Source organism: Leptodactylus fuscus, chromosome 11 (genome assembly GCF_031893055.1).
Source record: "Leptodactylus fuscus isolate aLepFus1 chromosome 11, aLepFus1.hap2, whole genome shotgun sequence".
Taxonomy (NCBI): Eukaryota; Metazoa; Chordata; class Amphibia; order Anura; family Leptodactylidae; genus Leptodactylus; species Leptodactylus fuscus.
Genome location: NC_134275.1, coordinates 57753197 through 57771927, shown reverse-complemented (window position 1 = coordinate 57771927; position 18731 = coordinate 57753197). Strand labels below are relative to the sequence as shown.

At 44.4% G+C, this 18731-nt stretch overlaps 1 protein-coding gene across 2 annotated transcripts in view; it reads left to right on the top strand.

Annotated features, from left to right (window-relative positions):
- The window catches only part of DACH2 (dachshund family transcription factor 2), a 246172-nt gene that overhangs the window by 214944 nt on the left and 12497 nt on the right, over positions 1–18731 (top strand). For both annotated transcript variants that reach the window (XM_075259264.1, XM_075259263.1), the window contains 4 exons: positions 404–549; positions 828–975; positions 4627–4770; positions 10381–10446. In XM_075259264.1, coding sequence (XP_075115365.1) covers positions 404–549; positions 828–975; positions 4627–4770; positions 10381–10446 — 504 coding nt within the window. The remainder of the gene's footprint in view (positions 1–403; positions 550–827; positions 976–4626; positions 4771–10380; positions 10447–18731) is intronic.

Sequence of the window (18731 nt, the reverse complement as noted above, 5' to 3'; positions counted from 1 at the left end):
ATGCAATTGGTTTTATTTTGATCAATTCCTGTTAAAACAGAGTTGTCCAGTACCGGAGATCCGAGGAGCGAGCAGGCGCTGGGTAAGGTGTAATCCTAGAATAATGGAGATGGGAAATACTTGATTGAAAGTTTGGCTAACATTTATGGGCTGGAGGAATATCAGACACCCCCTCCTCATTGGGTAAGCTTCATTCCTTCTTTCGGTAGACTGAGTACCTGTGGAGGGCGCTCTCCTCTTTATTGGGATCAGAGAGAACATGCGGATTACTACAACTTTCCTCTAAAGTTTTGAACTTTGCAATTGACTAAAATAAGAGACAATGTTCAATGTCCAGAGTATATGGCGGTGTTCTTAGCGGTGTACACCTCACATTTCCTAATGAATCTCTGTATTATTGCAGACGACATCCAGATCGCCATCCCCATCATAAAACCCACCTTGGACAAAGTTCAACTGGCCGGACAGACCTTACCTCCCGGATTTCCAGCACCATTTCTCTTTGCAGACGGTCTGTCATCCGTAGAAACTCTTCTCACAAACATTCAGGTATTGGCGCTGCAGAACCTCTTACCAGGAGGCTCCGAGGCCACTTTATCATGTGACATTTTTAATGCAGAATATTTCCTCCATCCTCTTCCTTGTCATGCCACCCTGGCATTGGCTTCAAACTGGCACAGAAGAAAGCTTCCTAAATGGCCGGCGTACCATTAGATCAAGGCCACGTATGCATGAAGTTTGCACTCAGGGTCTGTTGGTTATTATGTTGTCACGTTTTTAACCCCCTTATTGTCGGGGTGTTGCTTTACATCTTTGTCCTTTTTCAGGGCCTTCTCAAAGTTGCAGTGGACAACGCCCGAGTACAAGAAAAGCAGATCCAGCAGGAAAAGAAAGAGTTAAAGATGGAGTTGTGTCGGGAGCGAGAGCTGAGAGAGAACCTGGAGAGGCAGCTGACGGCCGAACTACAGAGCCGAGGTGAGAGCGGACTGACCCTGGGATAATGGGAAGGCAATGGGACGTAAACTTACCCCTATAGAGGGACCCTTTAAATATGTCAAAGGCAAAGCTTGAGGGCGACTATTATGTTAAATTTTGCTACAACGTAACTGTAGTTAAAAAGTTTTTTAAAAAACTTAGCAAGCAGCAGGGGATCAGTTGTACTGAACTGTGGCATCCTCCTGGACACTAGGAGTTAACAGCGGCAGCAGCTCTTCCTATACACTGAATATATATGAGGATAGTTTGTTGTGAGTTATCGCCCCATATGGGATGTGCCTGGTCACATGAAATTTCTTAGTGTCCCATCTGTGGGATTTTTGGCTGCTGTGACTTACAGCCCGATCCCCGGAGTCAGCAGAAGCTCCGCAGCATCTCCCGCAGATCGCACGTGAACCTACTTGTAATATCTGTTGCAGTTTTATGGCATAGAAGCCAAGCCAGGGAGTAAGAAGGGGTGATACGAGGTTCTATAGGTGACAATGTAACCATTCCATCTACTTGTAATGCAATAAGGGGACGGTGTTGTCTGCTTGTGATGTCATATGCCCAGCCAGCACAGCACATGACATCAAACATCCAATGTGCTATCTGGATACAGTTCTGGGGGAAGTTCAGATTGATGCAATTATTGCCACCAAGAGACCAATGACAGCAGTGACCGCCCCATCACATCTCCATCCATGGAATCCCTTTTATCTTTATTGAGTTACGATCATGGCTAATGATCGCTAATTGTTACATCATGTGGCCTATGGATCACAGGGAGGGAGATTTTTCAAGCAAAATATGCCGGAATTGCGCCACAAACTGGCTAACATGCCGAGCTCCACATATATCAAGAGTGTTAGGCACATTTACAACTTGTACAGAAAAGAGGTGTGGCATATCAGGAAAGGGGTGTGGCCTAAGTTATGACATCACGTACCAAAAATGCACAATTATTATTATTTTAACGTCAACTAATAATTGATAGAATATTAGACTAGAAAGTCTAACAATAGATAATATTTATCAGAGTATCAGACACTGTCTAGTGTAAGGTTGTAGTCTTCAAATCTTAGACACGAGTAAATCTGCCCCGTTATCTCCATAGAGAATCGTATGTCCACTATGTATCCCATGGAGAACTATTCATCTACAATATATCACAAGGAGAACTATGTATGTCCACTATGTATCATCAGGAGAACAATGTCTTTAATGTATATTACATGGAGAACATTGCATCCACTGTATATCATAAGGAGAACTATGTATCCCATGGAGAACTATGCATCTACAATATATCACAAGGAGAACTATGTCTCCACTATGTATTATAAGGAGGACTATATATCACTTGCAGAACCATGTCTCCATTATATATAATAAGAAGAACTGTATATCCAGCAGTAGGCATCCACCGCATATTATAAGGAGAACTATGTCTCCACTGTATATCATATGGAGCACTATGTATCCAGTTGGGCTCTAATCTTGTTTTTTACATGTGGGTTCCCAATATATGTGCACGTCTTGGCTTAGCCTTGAGTATATGGGGGTAGAGGGAGGGCTGGGAGGAACAGCTCCAGAATAGTAACAGATGTAGACAGTGGCTCAGTTCTGGCTTATTGGTGGTCTCATTACTGTATTGCACCCCTGTTTGAGCCCTATATGGCGGTATTATTGTACTCTGGTTGAGTACCGTATAGTACCACGATGTATGCGTTACAGTTTGTCGCCGTTCGCCTCTTCCCAGTATCTGCTCGCAGTGATTCATAAAGTGCCGCGATTTACAGACTCGTTTCCTTCTGTCCATATTTTTATTTCTGAGAATTAACGGGATTGAAATAGTTTCATTCGTCTCTCGGGCCCTGGAGATGATCTGATATAAAGTCTCATTTGCTTCCATTTGTATAGATCATTGACACGTAGTAAAGTGACTGTGGTGAAATATGGCGGCACGAGCGCGGATTTCATCAGTAGAGCATTAGTCTTAATTACTCGCACTTATTCATTGTGAGAAATGGCTGCTGGATACACAGAACACAGCAGAGAGAGCGTCCCTTAATCTCCTGGGTCAATAGCATTAGGGTGCGGGCCCTACAAATACCGAGGGCAGGGGAGCCGTAAATACTCAATGCCCGAATATCCTGTGCGATTTCCAATATGGTGGCTCATTACAAGTCGCAGTGATCTCATCTTGTGGCAGTTCCAAAGACGCCCATATATTATTGAAGGGGTGTAGATACCTCAGGCAGCGGATTGCTAAAAGTGCAGCTCCCCTTAAAGGGATCCTATGATTGGATATCCTTTTTTCCCCTAACATGTAGGAATAGTCTTAAGAAAGGCTGTTCTTCTCCTACCTTTAGATGTCTTTTCTGCGCTGCCATTCGGTAGAAAACAGGGTTTTCTTTGGAATGCAAATGAGTTCTCTCGTAGAACTAGGGGCGTCCCCAATGCTGCGAGAGAAATATCCAGCACCCCCTCCATCTTCTTCTGGAACGCCCTCTCCCTGTGTCGTCTTCGGTCCTGGGTTTCAATCTTCTAGGACTCGGGCAGAGCTGACTGCGCATGCTTGGGCCACAAGAAAATGGCCACTTACACAGTAAGCTGATGTAAGCGGCCATTTTCTTGTGGCCCAGGCATGCGCAGTCGGCTCTGCCCGAGGCCTAGAAGATTAGATAAAAGGTAGGAGAAAAATAACCTATGTGTAAGGGAGAAAAAAAGTTTATCCAATGATAGGATCCCTTTACAAATCTGGATTTAAAGGATTGGGGATTGCAGTCACACATTTACAAAAGAATAACGCAATAGTCCTCAGAAGAGCGCCTCCTAGGAGTGGAGTAATGGGTGGAGTTGTACCTTACAGTCGTCATGCTACAGGCATCTTAAATCTATATAGTCAGACTACACATAATCCTGGATTACAATTGTCTTTTACTCCAGTCACATCCAGAGCTGCAATCATAACTCTGTTGGGTTCCTGGGGACTATCCCGCTATCAGTTATGCTGGAGGGACAACTCGAATTCCTGGGTCCCAGTGCAAAATATGTAAAGCGGCTCCCAATTCCCAGGGCTCGGTAGTGCAGCCCCTATAGCTATGCTCCTGTTACAAACTTCTGCGTCTTCACGGAGTCATCGCCATTGCCTCCTGTTGTGTCTTGCAGCTTTGGGTGTGAAGAGAGTAGATGCATTTCAAACCTTAACATATTAAAGCAGAGATATGGGCCCACACGGAGGCGCCTCACTACGGAATCAGGAAATAATTGATGTGCAGATGTCGTTACATTGTATCGGCGCAGGTTCAGATAAAGCAGACAGCTCTGGATAAACACAATTTCCCGTACTGTACGCAATCCCAGCTTTATGTGAGAGCAGTTAGAGAACTTCGCGGAGCCGAGGTTTTACTGTATCTATTTAGTCGTCGGCTCGGAGTCATTTCCAGCGTATTATACCAGGAGCAGTAAATTTCTAATGGATTATAGTCACAACCTCCATATCCTGCAGCTATTACCTGCAGAAAGTGATTATCGCAGAGCGAAACGCAGGGGGCTGACTCACACAGCAATAAAGCTCCTATTCTGGGAGAATATTCCTCCGGGAGCGCGGATGACCGTAACACCAGCAATATTTGTGTCTTACAGCAACAATTCAGAAGCGCTTGAAAAAAGAGAAAAAGGCGAAAAGAAAATTACAAGAAGCCCTGGAATTCGAGTCGAAACGACGAGAACAAGTAGAACAGGCACTTAAACAAGCCACGACGGGAGACGGCCTCCGGATGCTGAACGGTAACGCAGCCACATACTTGTGTCTAGATGAATGGGCCAGCACGGAGCTGGAAAACGAAATCGCCAGCTGAGACGCTGCGCAATGTGTATGGAGATGAAGGGGGGTGGGGGAGTTATAGGGGGGTAGTAATATGAAGGGGTGGGGGGAATATATATATATATATATATATATATATATATATATATATATATATATATATGAAGGGGGTTACTAGTATATTTGGGGAGGAGGTTACATATATATATATGCAGAAGGAGTCACTAATATATATATATGGGGAGGGGTTACTCATATATATGGAGGGTCAATAAGATTGTAACAAGTTATGAGAATGCAGAATTTCACAAACAAGAGCACAAACATGTAACAAGACAAAACCCAACTATGTGACGTACAGCAGCTGAGTGTATGTAATGTGAACATTGTCAAGTTACACAAAGAAACAGGTGGGATAAACTGTGAGAGTACGTAATGTCATATACAGATGTAGCAGAGTGGAGCTTGTATCTAACACAAATATACTGTAAGGTAAGGCAATACTAGTACTATAACACCACAGACAGTTACATCTATACCTGCAGTGTTACATAGGACTGCACGTGACATCTACTACATTATCTGTACTCAGACAGTTATCACTGTGTTATCTGTAGTGTTACACAGGACTGCAGGTGACATCTACTACATTACCTGTACTCAGAGAGTTATCACTGTGTTATCTGTAGTGTTACACAGGACTGCAGGTGACATTACTACATTATCTGTACTCAGAGAGTTATCACTGTGTTATCTGTGGTGTTACATAGGACTGCAGGTGACATCTACTACATTACCTGTACTCAGAGAGTTATCACTGTGTTATCTGTAGTGTTACATAGGACTGCAGGTGACATCTACTACATTATCTGTACTCAGAGAGTTATCACTGTGTTATCTGTGGTGTTACATAGGACTGCAGGTGACATCTACTACATTATCTGTACTCAGAGAGTTATCACTGTGTTATCTGTAGTGTTACATAGGACTGCAGGTGACATCTACTACATTACCTGTACTCAGAGAGTTATCACTGTGTTATCTGTAGTGTTACATAGGACTGCAGGTGACATCTACTACATTACCTGTACTCAGAGAGTTATCACTGTGTTATCTGTGGTGTTACATAGGACTGCAGGTGACATCTACTACATTATCTGTACTCAGAGAGTTATCACTGTGTTATCTGTAGTGTTACATAGGACTGCAGGTGACATCTACTACATTATCTGTACTCAGAGAGTTATCACTGTGTTATCTGTGGTGTTACATAGGACTGCAGGTGACATCTACTACATTATCTGTACTCAGAGTTATCACTGTGTTATCTGTAGTGTTACATAGGACTGCAGGTGACATCTACTACATTACCTGTACTCAGAGAGTTATCACTGTGTTATCTGTAGTGTTACATAGGACTGTAGGTGACATGTACTACATTATCTGTACTCAGAGAGTTATCACTGTGTTATCTGTGGTGTTACATAGGACTGCAGGTGACATCTACTACATTATCTGTACTCAGAGTTATCACTGTGTTATCTGTAGTGTTACATAGGACTGCAGGTGACATCTACTACATTACCTGTACTCAGAGAGTTATCACTGTGTTATCTGTAGTGTTACATAGGACTGTAGGTGACATCTACTACATTATCTGTACTCAGAGAGTTATCACTGTGTTATCTGTGCTGTTACATAGGACTGCAGGTGACATCTACTACATTATCTGTACTCAGAGAGTTATCACTGTGTTATCTGTAGTGTTACATGGGACTGCAGGTGACATCTACTACATTACCTGTACTCAGAGAGTTATCACTGTGTTATCTGTAGTGTTACATAGGACTGCAGGTGACATCTACTACATTACCTGTACTCAGAGAGTTATCACTGTGTTATCTGTGGTGTTACATAGGACTGCAGGTGACATCTACTACATTATCTGTACTCAGAGAGTTATCACTGTGTTATCTGTAGTGTTACATAGGACTGCAGGTGACATCTACTACATTACCTGTACTCAGAGAGTTATCACTGTGTTATCTGTGGTGTTACATAGGACTGCAGGTGACATCTACTACATTATCTGTACTCAGAGAGTTATCACTGTGTTATCTGTAGTGTTACATAGGACTGCAGGTGACATCTACTACATTACCTGTACTCAGAGAGTTATCACTGTGTTATCTGTAGTGTTACATAGGACTGCAGGTGACATCTACTACATTATCTGTACTCAGAGAGTTATCACTGTGTTATCTGTAGTGTTACATAGGACTGCAGGTGACATCTACTACATTATCTGTACTCAGAGAGTTATCACTGTGTTATCTGTGGTGTTACATAGGACTGCAGGTGACATCTACTACATTATCTGTACTCAGAGAGTTATCACTGTGTTATCTGTGGTGTTACATAGGACTGCAAGTGACATCTACTACATTATCTGTACTCAGAGCGTTATCACTGTGTTATCTGTAGTGTTACATAGGACTGCAGGTGACATCTACTACATTATCTGTACTCAGAGAGTTATCACTGTGTTATCTGCAGTGTTACATAGGACTGCAGGTGACATGTACTACATTACCTGTACTCAGAGAGTTATCACTGTGTTATCTGTAGTGTTACATAGGACTGCAGGTGACATCTACTACATTACCTGTATATAGAGAGTTATCACTGTGTTATCTGTAGTGTTACATGGGACTGCAGGTGACATCTACTACATTACCTGTACTCAGAGAGTTATCACTGTGTTATCTGTAGTGTTACATAGGACTGCAGGTGACATCTACTACATTACCTGTACTCAGAGAGTTATCACTGTGTTATCTGTGGTGTTACATAGGACTGCAGGTGACATCTACTACATTACCTGTACTCAGAGAGTTATCACTGTGTTATCTGTGGTGTTACATAGGACTGCAGGTGACATCTACTACATTACCTGTACTCAGAGAGTCATCACTGTGTTATCTGTAGTGTTACATAGGACTGCAAGTGACATCTACTACATTACCTGTACTCAGAGAGTTATCACTGTGTTATCTGTGGTGTTACATAGGACTGCAGGTGACATCTACTACATTACCTGTACTCAGAGAGTTATCACTGTGTTATCTGTGGTGTTACATAGGACTGCAGGTGACATCTACTACATTACCTGTATATAGAGAGTTATCACTGTGTTAAATATTATATATTTACAATATTCTCTAGCAGACATGGGGTTAACACTCTACTGACATCATAGTCTTATATTCTTGGAACATGGGTGCGGTTAGTGTACACTATTTTAGAAATCTCCTTACATAGCTACAAGATAGAAGGTAACACCCACTCTCATGAATATAAATGAGTAAGAAATACACATGTCTGGGTCTGTCTTTGGGAAGACCAGGGGAAGACCAGGAGGTCTGTCTTTGGGAAGACCAGGGTGGGTGGTCCAGGCAGATGGACATCCATGGACGTCGTAACCAGCCCAAGTCCACCAACCAGATGACAAGCATGAACAAGCTGTAACTACAAGATATCCAGATGATTTAACTTCTCTGAAGATGTAAGCTATTGACAATTGACTGATATTTGTGTTATTTGGACATTTTCCCTGTTCCTGTGTTTTCCTTCAAGATATTAATAAACCTCTACACTGATTTATAACAAGCTGACTTCTTCCTATCGTGGACAAGGCCAGGTCCGGATATTTAACAGTGGACACAAGTCTCACCGGCAAATACAAGATATTTAACACACTGTGTGTTATCTGTGGTGTTACATAGGACTGCAGGTGACATCTACTACATTACCTGTACTCAGAGAGTTATCACTGTGTTATATGTAGTGTTACATAGGACTGCAGGTGACATCTGCTACATTACCTGTACTCAGAGAATTATCACTGTGTTATATGTAGTGTTACATAGGACTGCAGGTGACATCTACTACATTATCTGTACTCAGAGAGTTATCACTGTGTTACCTGTGGTGTTACATAGGACTGCAGGTGACATCTACTACATTATCTGTACTCAGAGAGTTATCACTGTGTTATCCGTAGTGTTACATAGGACTGCAAGTGACATCTACTACATTACCTGTACTCAGAGAGTTATCACTGTGTTATCTGTGGTGTTACATAGGACTGCAGGTGACATCTACTACATTACCTGTACTCAGAGAGTTATCACTGTGTTATCTGTAGTGTTACATAGGACTGCAGGTGACATCTACTACATTATCTGTACTCAGAGAGTTATCACTGTGTTATCTGTGGTGTTACATAGGACTGCAGGTGACATCTACTACATTACCTGTACTCAGAGAGTTATCACTGTGTTATCTGTAGTGTTACATAGGACTGCAAGTGACATCTACTACATTATCTGTACTCAGAGAGTTATCACTGTGTTATCCGTAGTGTTACATAGGACTGCAAGTGACATCTACTACATTACCTGTACTCAGAGAGTTATCACTGTGTTATCTGTGGTGTTACATAGGACTGCAGGTGACATCTACTACATTACCTGTACTCAGAGAGTTATCACTGTGTTATCTGTAGTGTTACATAGGACTGCAGGTGACATCTACTACATTATCTGTACTCAGAGAGTTATCACTGTGTTATCTGTGGTGTTACATAGGACTGCAGGTGACATCTACTACATTACCTGTACTCAGAGAGTTATCACTGTGTTATCTGTGGTGTTACATAGGACTGCAGGTGACATCTACTACATTATCTGTACTCAGAGAGTTATCACTGTGTTATCTGTGGTGTTACATAGGACTGCAGGTGACATCTACTACATTACCTGTACTCAGAGAGTTATCACTGTGTTATCTGTAGTGTTACATAGGACTGCAGGTGACATCTACTACTTTACCTGTACTCAGAGAGTTATCACTGTGTTATCTGTGGTGTTACATAGGACTGCAGGTGACATCTACTACATTACCTGTACTCAGAGAGTTATCACTGTGTTATCTGTGGTGTTACATAGGACTGCAGGTGACATCTACTACATTACCTGTACTCAGAGAGTTATCACTGTGTTATCTGTGGTGTTACATAGGACTGCAGGTGACATCTACTACATTATCTGTATATAGAGAGTTATCACTGTGTTTTCTGTAGTGTTACATAGGACTGCAGGTGACATCTATTACATTATCTGTCTGACTTGCCGCTATACACACCACATTCTCCTCTGCTACTTCTGGTTGTGACTTGCAAACAATCTTTTGGATTTTCCTGTTTTCTTTATGTGATGGAAAGTTCTTTGTATTTCAGCTCCTTGGTTTGTTGTTAGTGCTTGGGATTGCTGTATGGGCTGGGAAACCACCATACCTTACAGCCCTGTTCTCACAGCTGAGGATTTGTTACAATGTATCCAGTCTAGACCATCCTAAGTTAGGTGAAATCTCTCCTGATACTTTGTTGCATTGTGTAAGTGCCAGTAACCTGTTTGTTTAGTTTCCGGACAACCAGGCGGATGCAATTGTAACATCCCCTCAGCCGCAAGAAGTCTCTACATTATTATGACATTATGATCTTTGTCTTTCAGATGCTTGTATCCCTGAGATGGAATCAGAGCACAACGGCTCCCAGCACGACAGCCCGCCCATGCAAGGTAACAGATGACCGTCCGCCTGATCCCTGCTGTGCCGCCATGGCGTAGGATTAGCTGCGCTCTTCCTTAAACCCCCAGAATTGAACTTGTCATTGCCTCTTTTATTGCTCTGTGTCCTCAGCTCAGCACAAAGCCCAATAATTTACTGGTCTGCCGGTGGTGGCGGCTCAGCCGCCCGGGTCACGTGCCGCCGCACACTGTCACTTTGTGTCATTACGGGGTTTTTGGGCTTGTTTTTTTACCTGACCTTTTGCATACATATTGGATTTGTGAGGCTGGATGCCGCTATGGTTTCACAAGTGAGATGTGTGACTATGTCGCTGCTAATTACACACCAAAGCGTCAACACGGAGCGCATCGCAACGCAGGATCTGTTCACTTCATTATTCAGTCACACTTAAAGGGACAGTACACAGTAACAAACCCCGATAGATTACTAAGGGTCCTACGAACTGAAAAGTACGGGCTCAGCGCACACTCCATTGGCTGACAGACTCTAAAGATGAGATACGCTGGAGTTACAATGTATCACTGTGCAGTTCTTATACTTGTTACATATGTTATGTATCACGTCACATAGCGAGAGGACTCAATCCGCCATAATTACCCAAAATTCTCTCCGGTCAGAAGAACTCTGATCTGTTCTCATGACATACAGTAATGATTGGGTTAAAAATATTATAAAATATCTTTTATTCTAGTTTTGGCCCATAATACACCATTGTTGTGTTATCAATGTTTCCTGTGGTTGGGCTTAGTGATCACAAGAACATTTGCCGCGAACACTGGAGAATAAAGTGTTAGGACAGAGATTTGCATCTGCGGGAAGATTCCAATAGCTACAAGGTAGATCCCATATTGTAACAGTCTGTAAATGGAGCGCATTAAGGAAGGAAGGCAGATTGCTGCAGATTTAGTGGTGGATATCGCTCCTGAATCCGGAGCAAATTCCTCCCAGAATCCCCCTCCCATTGTTTTCAACAGGAGGCAGAGATCGAAGCAGGACACAGAAAAAAAGTAGCATCTTGCTCCATCTTGCCACGGACTCCCTCATTCATCTGGGCCTCATCATAAGCAGGATGCCATGACCGAATGCCGATTCACTGCCATTGGCATCCCATTGCAGCTAGAACGCGGCAAAAATGTCGACGGACGAAAATGAAGAGGAATTCCTCTTCATTTCCCACCGTGTCAACATACCCTCAGGGTGTCACATGGAGGAAAATGTGGAGGAATTTGGTGTGGAATTTTTCACGCTAAAAAAAAGCCTGCCATTGATTCCAATGGGTTCTTCCAGGGTTTTTTTTTTCCCACTTGCGGAATTTTCCGTTAGAGGGAAAAAAAAGCTAGCGTCACCCATTGAAATCAATGGGAGACTTTTTTTCAGCGTGGAAAATTACACACCAAATTCCTAATTTTCCTAAAGGGGCTTTCCAGGGTTAATATTTCATGAACTAACCTTAGAATAGTCCATCAATTGGAGATCAGTAGGGATAAGCCTTGGATAACCCCTTTAATACCATACATGGGAGAATATACTGTTAACAGTCCATTAAAGGCGCCCACGGCTATGTACAATCCCTTCATGATACATGGATACCTTGCCAATAAGCAGATCAGACAGTGCAGGACCCTTACTGATCAGCTCTGCTCTGAGAAAATGCCTGGCATTAAGTGTTCAGTTTCCCTGCAGTGCCCCCACAGGTGAAATGAAACATTACACAGTGTCCACTCACACTAACAGTGTAATATAGGACAGGACAGTCCTCCAGAGCAACAGATGTTCTGGATCGTGTATAAGGACCCCCCTATTAATTCCCTAATAGGGTGTATGACCAGGACATCCCCTTTAAGGCTGGTTACAGCTCGCCATCCACCCCTGCCCCATGGTCCCTGTGTATAATGTAAACACCGCCCGCCGCCGTTGCAGGATCAATGGATTTTGTAAATGACATTGAAGCACAATTGACAGAGCGGAGAACTAACATTTTTTTATTTTTTTTTGCTGGTAAAAGCAAATTAAATTAGAGGATCTTCTACAAGTCTAAAGAAAGCGAGCGGCAGCCATTAGCCAGAGCGCAATATTTCCTCTTTACTGCTCGCTGCCATTTAGTTATTATCCTATTGGAAATCTAATTATAAACCTTTTACTCCCCAGTCAAACTTTGCCGTTTTTGCAAGCGTAGCACTGACAAGTGAATTCATTACATTTGATTGCTCGCGCCCGGATTGACTGAACTTCTCGCCTGTTCAGTTTCGCCGACTCCCTGTTTGCACATTAGTGGAACCGCTCCTTTAATTAATTAGTAACATGAACTGCTGAACAGAAAATAACTTCCTTTTATGATCGCTCCGAGAGTTCACCATTTTTTTTTCTCCTTGCCCGTTATACCTTTAGTTAAGTTTTGGTTTTGTTTTATTGGCGCAATCTGCATGGGATATAAAGTGTAAAAACATGGAGGCCATTGATGGGCGGGAAGGGACCGGAGCAGAACTCCTTGTAACGTATTCAATGTATCTGGTACTTTACACCTTCCTGTTACTGGGTCTCTCCATCAACCTGGGAGCAGACAAGGTTCTTTGCACCTTCCTCTGAGATCCCGACGGCCCAGTTGCATCAGAATTGTTTTTCCATCCTTGCTCCAGAAATACTCTATTGGAATGAGATCTGGTCAGCTTGCAGCCTTTGGAGGACAGTGACCTCACCATCATGGAGCAGATAATCCATGGGTGTTCAGGGGCCACACTATTACACCAACAGCCTGAATCATTGACATGGATTCAGGTGATAGTTGACATTGCCAGGTCCTGACCCATCTCTGACCAGATGTTGACGTTCTGATTCTCCTCTTCCCTTCCTAGGTTCTCACTCATCCCTGACCTTCCAGTCTTCCTCTACCAAGGTTCTGACCCTCCCCTTCCTGATGTTGACTTTCCAGCCTTCTTTTGCCCACGTCCTGACATAACCCAACCAGATGCAGATCTTCCAGTTTTTCTCTGTCCAGGTTCTTACCTGACTCTACCTGGATGGTGACCTTCCTCTCTTCCTGTGTTCAGGTTCTGATCCTACCCTAATGAAATTTTGACCTCCTCATCTTCCTCTCACCAGTTTCTGTCCCAAACCTTTGTGTGCCTGTTCTAGTCTCTGTCCAGCTGACAGAACTAAAACCTATCTGGTTCTCTGATGTTTATGACCAATGCAGATGAAAATCCAACGTACTGAGGGTTGAGTGTTGGTCTTCTGCAGACCACCGCCATTAGGGTTCCTGCCACTTGACCTGGTTCACTATTCAGTTCATTTGAGAGTCATTCTACATTGGACGCACTACCTCACTGTTATGGCAAGACCACTGACTGGAATGGAAAGATCAGGTCTGTTAGTTGGTGGACACAGCAGTAGGTCAGTCTGAGAGACATTCAGTTTCAGATAAAGAGAAGACCTGGTGTTAGAGACAGCAGAGAGACGGTCACTGGTGTTCTGTATTAGTGCAGGCGTGATGTCACAGGATGAGGTATATAGCTGGTACCAGAAGCCAAATCTGCTGATGGTTTGTCCAATAGGGTCTGTGTAGAGATAAGAGGAGCGGGCCTAGGACTAAGACCTGAGGCACCCCAACAACAAGGGGAAGAGGAGAAGAAACAGACCTGAAAATGAAAGACTAGTCTGAGAGATAGGAAGAAAACTAAGAGCAATTGGTTTCCCTGAGGCCCATACAGTGGAGTATAGTAAGGAGGAGTTGGAGGTCTATGGCAGGGGTCGGCAACCCCTGGCACGCGTGCTAAGAGTGGCACTCCTGGCATATTTCGCTGTGGGCACGGCAGCAGCACAGGACCTGCAAGAATTACATGAAGTCGGAGGCTGCCTTCAGTGCTCTGCTAGAGCTGAGCTATAAGGACACTCCCCTTTTCTCACTGCCTCCAATGAAAGAAACCCAGGGGGTGGAGCTTAATCGCTCAGGTCTCTGCCTGCTATAGTGATAGCTCCTGCTATCTGCTGCATCCCTGCCAGGGGTGAACCTATCCCGTTCGCCGCCCGAGGCGAACTACAGAAAGCCTCCCCCCCCACACGGATGAGGGGGCGGAGCGAATGGGCGTGGCAGAGCAAAGGGGGCGTGGCTTAGCGCCGTTCGCAGGCAGAGTGCAGGCACTGAGAGGACTTGCTCTCTGCCTGAGCGTGAGCAGAGGCTGCTGGAGCAGCGCTGCTCCAGTGGCCTCCCCAAACCACCGCTCGGTGCTAAGCCAGTCCAGGACAGCTTGTACGTGCATAAATATGTGCGCGCATATACAGGGTAGGGTGCATAAATATGTGCGCGCATATACAGATATATAGGGTAGGGCGCATATACAGGGTAGGGCGCATAAATATGTGCGCGCATAAATATGTGCGCGCATATACAGGGTAGCGCACATAAATATGTGCGCGCATAAATATGTGCACACATATACAGCGTAGGGCGTATATACAGGGTAGGGCGCATATATATGTGCGCGCATATATATGTAAGCATAATAAATATGTGCGCGCATATACAGGGTAGGGCGCATAAATATGTGCGCGCATAAATATGTGTGCGCATATACAGGGTAGGGCGCATAAATATGTGCGCGCATATACAGGGTAGGGTGCATAAATATGTGCGCGCATATACAGGGTAGGGCGCATAAATATGTGCGCGCATATACAGGGTAGGGCGCATAAATATGTGCGCGCATATACAGGGTAGGGTGCATAAATATGTGCGCGTATAAATATGTGCACGCATATACAGGGTAGGGCGCATAAATTTGTGCGCGCATATTTATGTGCGCGCATAAATATGTGCGCGCATAAATATGTGCGCGCATAAATATGTGCGCGCATAAATATGTGCGCGCATAAATATGTGCGCGCATAAATATGTGCGCGCATAAATATGTGCGCGCATAAATATGTGCGCGCATAAATATGTGCGCGCATAAATATGTGCGCGCATAAATATGTGCGCGCATAAATATGTGCGCGCATAAATATGTGCGCGCATATACAGGGTAGGGCGCATAAATATGTGCGCGCATATACAGGGTAGGGCGCATAAATATGTGCGCGCATATACAGGGTAGGGCGCATAAATATGTGCGCGCATATACAGGGTAGGGCGCATAAATATGTGCGCGCATATACAGGGTAGGGCGCATAAATGTGCGCGCATATACAGGGTAGGGCGCATAAATGTGCGCGCATATACAGGGTAGGGCGCATAAATATGTGCGCGCATATACAGGGTAGCACGCATAAATATGTGCGAGCATAAATATGCGCGCATATACAGGGTTGGGCGCATAAATTTGTGCGCGCATATTTATGTGCACGCATATTTATGTGCGCGCATATTTATGTGCGCGCATATTTATGTGCGCGCATATTTATGTGCGCGCATATTTATGTGCGCGCATATTTATGTGCGCGCATAAATATGTGCGCGCATAAATATGTGCGCGCATATACAGGGTAGGGCGCATAAATATGTGCGCGCATATACAGGGTAGGGCGCATAAATATGTGCGCGCATATACAGGGTAGGGCGCATAAATATGTGCGCGCATATACAGGGTAGGGCGCATAAATATGTGCGCGCATATACAGGGTAGGGCGCATAAATATGTGCGCGCATATACAGGGTAGGGCGCATAAATATGTGCGCGCATAAATATGGGCGCGCATAAATATGTGCGCGCATAAATGTGTGCGCGCATAAATATGTGCGCGCATATACAGGGTAGGGCGCATAAATATGTGCGCGCATATACAGGGTAGGGCGCATAAATATGTGCGCGCATAAATATGTGCGCGCATATACAGGGTAGGGCGCATAAATTTGTGCGCGCATATTTATGTGCGCGCATATTTATGTGCGCGCATATTTATGTGCGCGCATATTTATGTGCGCGCATAAATATGTGCGCGCATAAATATGTGCGCGCATAAATATGTGCGCGCATATACAGGGTAGGGCGCATAAATATGTGCGCGCATATACAGGGTAGGGCGCATAAATATGTGCGCGCATAAATATGTGCGCGCATATACAGGGTAGGGCGCATAAATTTGTGCGCGCATATTTATGTGCGCGCATATTTATGTGCGCGCATATTTATGTGCGCGCATAAATATGTGCGCGCATAAATATGTGCATAAATATGTGCGCGCATATACAGGGTAGGGCGCATAAATATGTGCGCGCATAAATATGTGCGCGCATATACAGGGTAGGGCGCATAAATTTGTGCGCGCATATTTATGTGCGCGCATATTTATGTGCGCGCATAAATATGTGCGCGCATAAATATGTGCGCGCATAAATGTGTGCGCGCATAAATATGTGCGCGCATATACAGGGTAGGGCGCATAAATATGTGCGCGCATATACAGGGTAGGGTGCATAAATATGTGCGCGCATATACAGGGTAGGGCGCATAAATATGTGCGCGCAAAAATATGTGTGCGCATATACAGGGTAGGGCGCATAAATATGCGCGCATATACAGGGTAGGGCGCATAAATATGTGCGCGCATATACAGGGTAGGGCGCATAAATGTGTGCGCGCATATACAGGGTAGGGCGCATAAATATGTGCGCGCATATACAGGGTAGGGCGCATAAATATGTGCACGCATATACAGGGTAGCGCGCATAAATATGTGCGCGCATAAATATGCGCGCATATACAGGGTAGGGCGCATAAATTTGTGCGCGCATATTTATGTGCGCGCATATTTATGTGCGCGCATATTTATGCGCGCGCATATTTATGCGCGCGCATATTTATGCGCGCGCATAAATATGCGCGCGCATAAATATGCGCGCGCATAAATATGTGCGCGCATAAATATGTGCGCGCATATACAGGGTAGGGCGCATAAATATGTGCGCGCATATACAGGGTAGGGCGCATAAATATGTGCGCGCATAAATATGTGCGCGCATATACAGGGTAGGGCGCATAAATATGTGCGCGCATATACAGGGTAGGGCGCATAAATATGTGCGCGCATATACAGGGTAGCGCGCATAAATATGTGCGCGCATAAATATGTGTGCGCATATACAGGGTAGGGCGCATAAATATGTGCGCGCATAAATATGTGCGCGCATATACAGGGTAGGGCGCATAAATATGTGCGCGCATAAATATGTGCGCGCATATACAGGGTAGGGCGCATAAATATGTGCGCGTATATACAGGGTAGGGTGCATAAATATGTGCGCGCATAAATTTATGCGCCCTACCCTGTATATGCGCGCACATATTTATGCGCCCTACCCTGTATATGCGCGCACATATTTATGCGCCCTACCCTGTATATGCGCGCACATATTTATGCGCGCCCATATTTATGCGCGCCCATATTTATGCGCGCACATAAATATGCGCGCACATAAATATGCGCGCACATAAATATGCGCGCACATAAATATGCGCGCACATAAATATGCGCGCACATAAATATGCGCGCACATAAATATGCGCGCACATAAATATGCGCGCACAAATTTATGCGCCCTACCCTGTATATGCGCGCACATTTTTATGCGCGCACATATTTATGCGCGCTACCCTGTATATGCGCGTACATATTTATGCGCCCTACCCTGTATATGCGCGCACATATTTATGCGCCCTACCCTGTATATGCGCGCACATATTTATGCGCCCTACCCTGTATATGTGTGCACATATTTATGCGCGCACATATTTATGCACCCTACCCTGTATATGCGCGCACATATTTATGCGCGCACATATTTATGCGCCCTACCCTGTATATGCGCGCACATATTTATGCGCCCTACCCTGTATATGCGCGCACATATTTATGCACCCTACCCTGTATATGCGCGCACATATTTATGCGCCCTACCCTGTATATGCGCGCACATATTTATGCGCGCACATATTTATGCGCGCACATATTTATGCGCGCACATATTTATGCGCGCACATATTTATGCGCCCTACCCTGTATATGCGCGCACATATTTATGCGCCCTACCCTGTATATGCGCGCACATATTTATGCGCCCTACCCTGTATATGCGCGCACATATTTATGCGCCCTACCCTGTATATGCGCGCACATATTTATGCGCCCTACCCTGTATATGCGCGCACATATTTATGCGCCCTACCCTGTATATGCGCGCACATATTTATGCGCCCTACCCTGTATATGCGCGCACATATTTATGCTCGCACATATTTATGCGCCCTACCCTGTATATGCACGCACATATTTATGCGCGCAC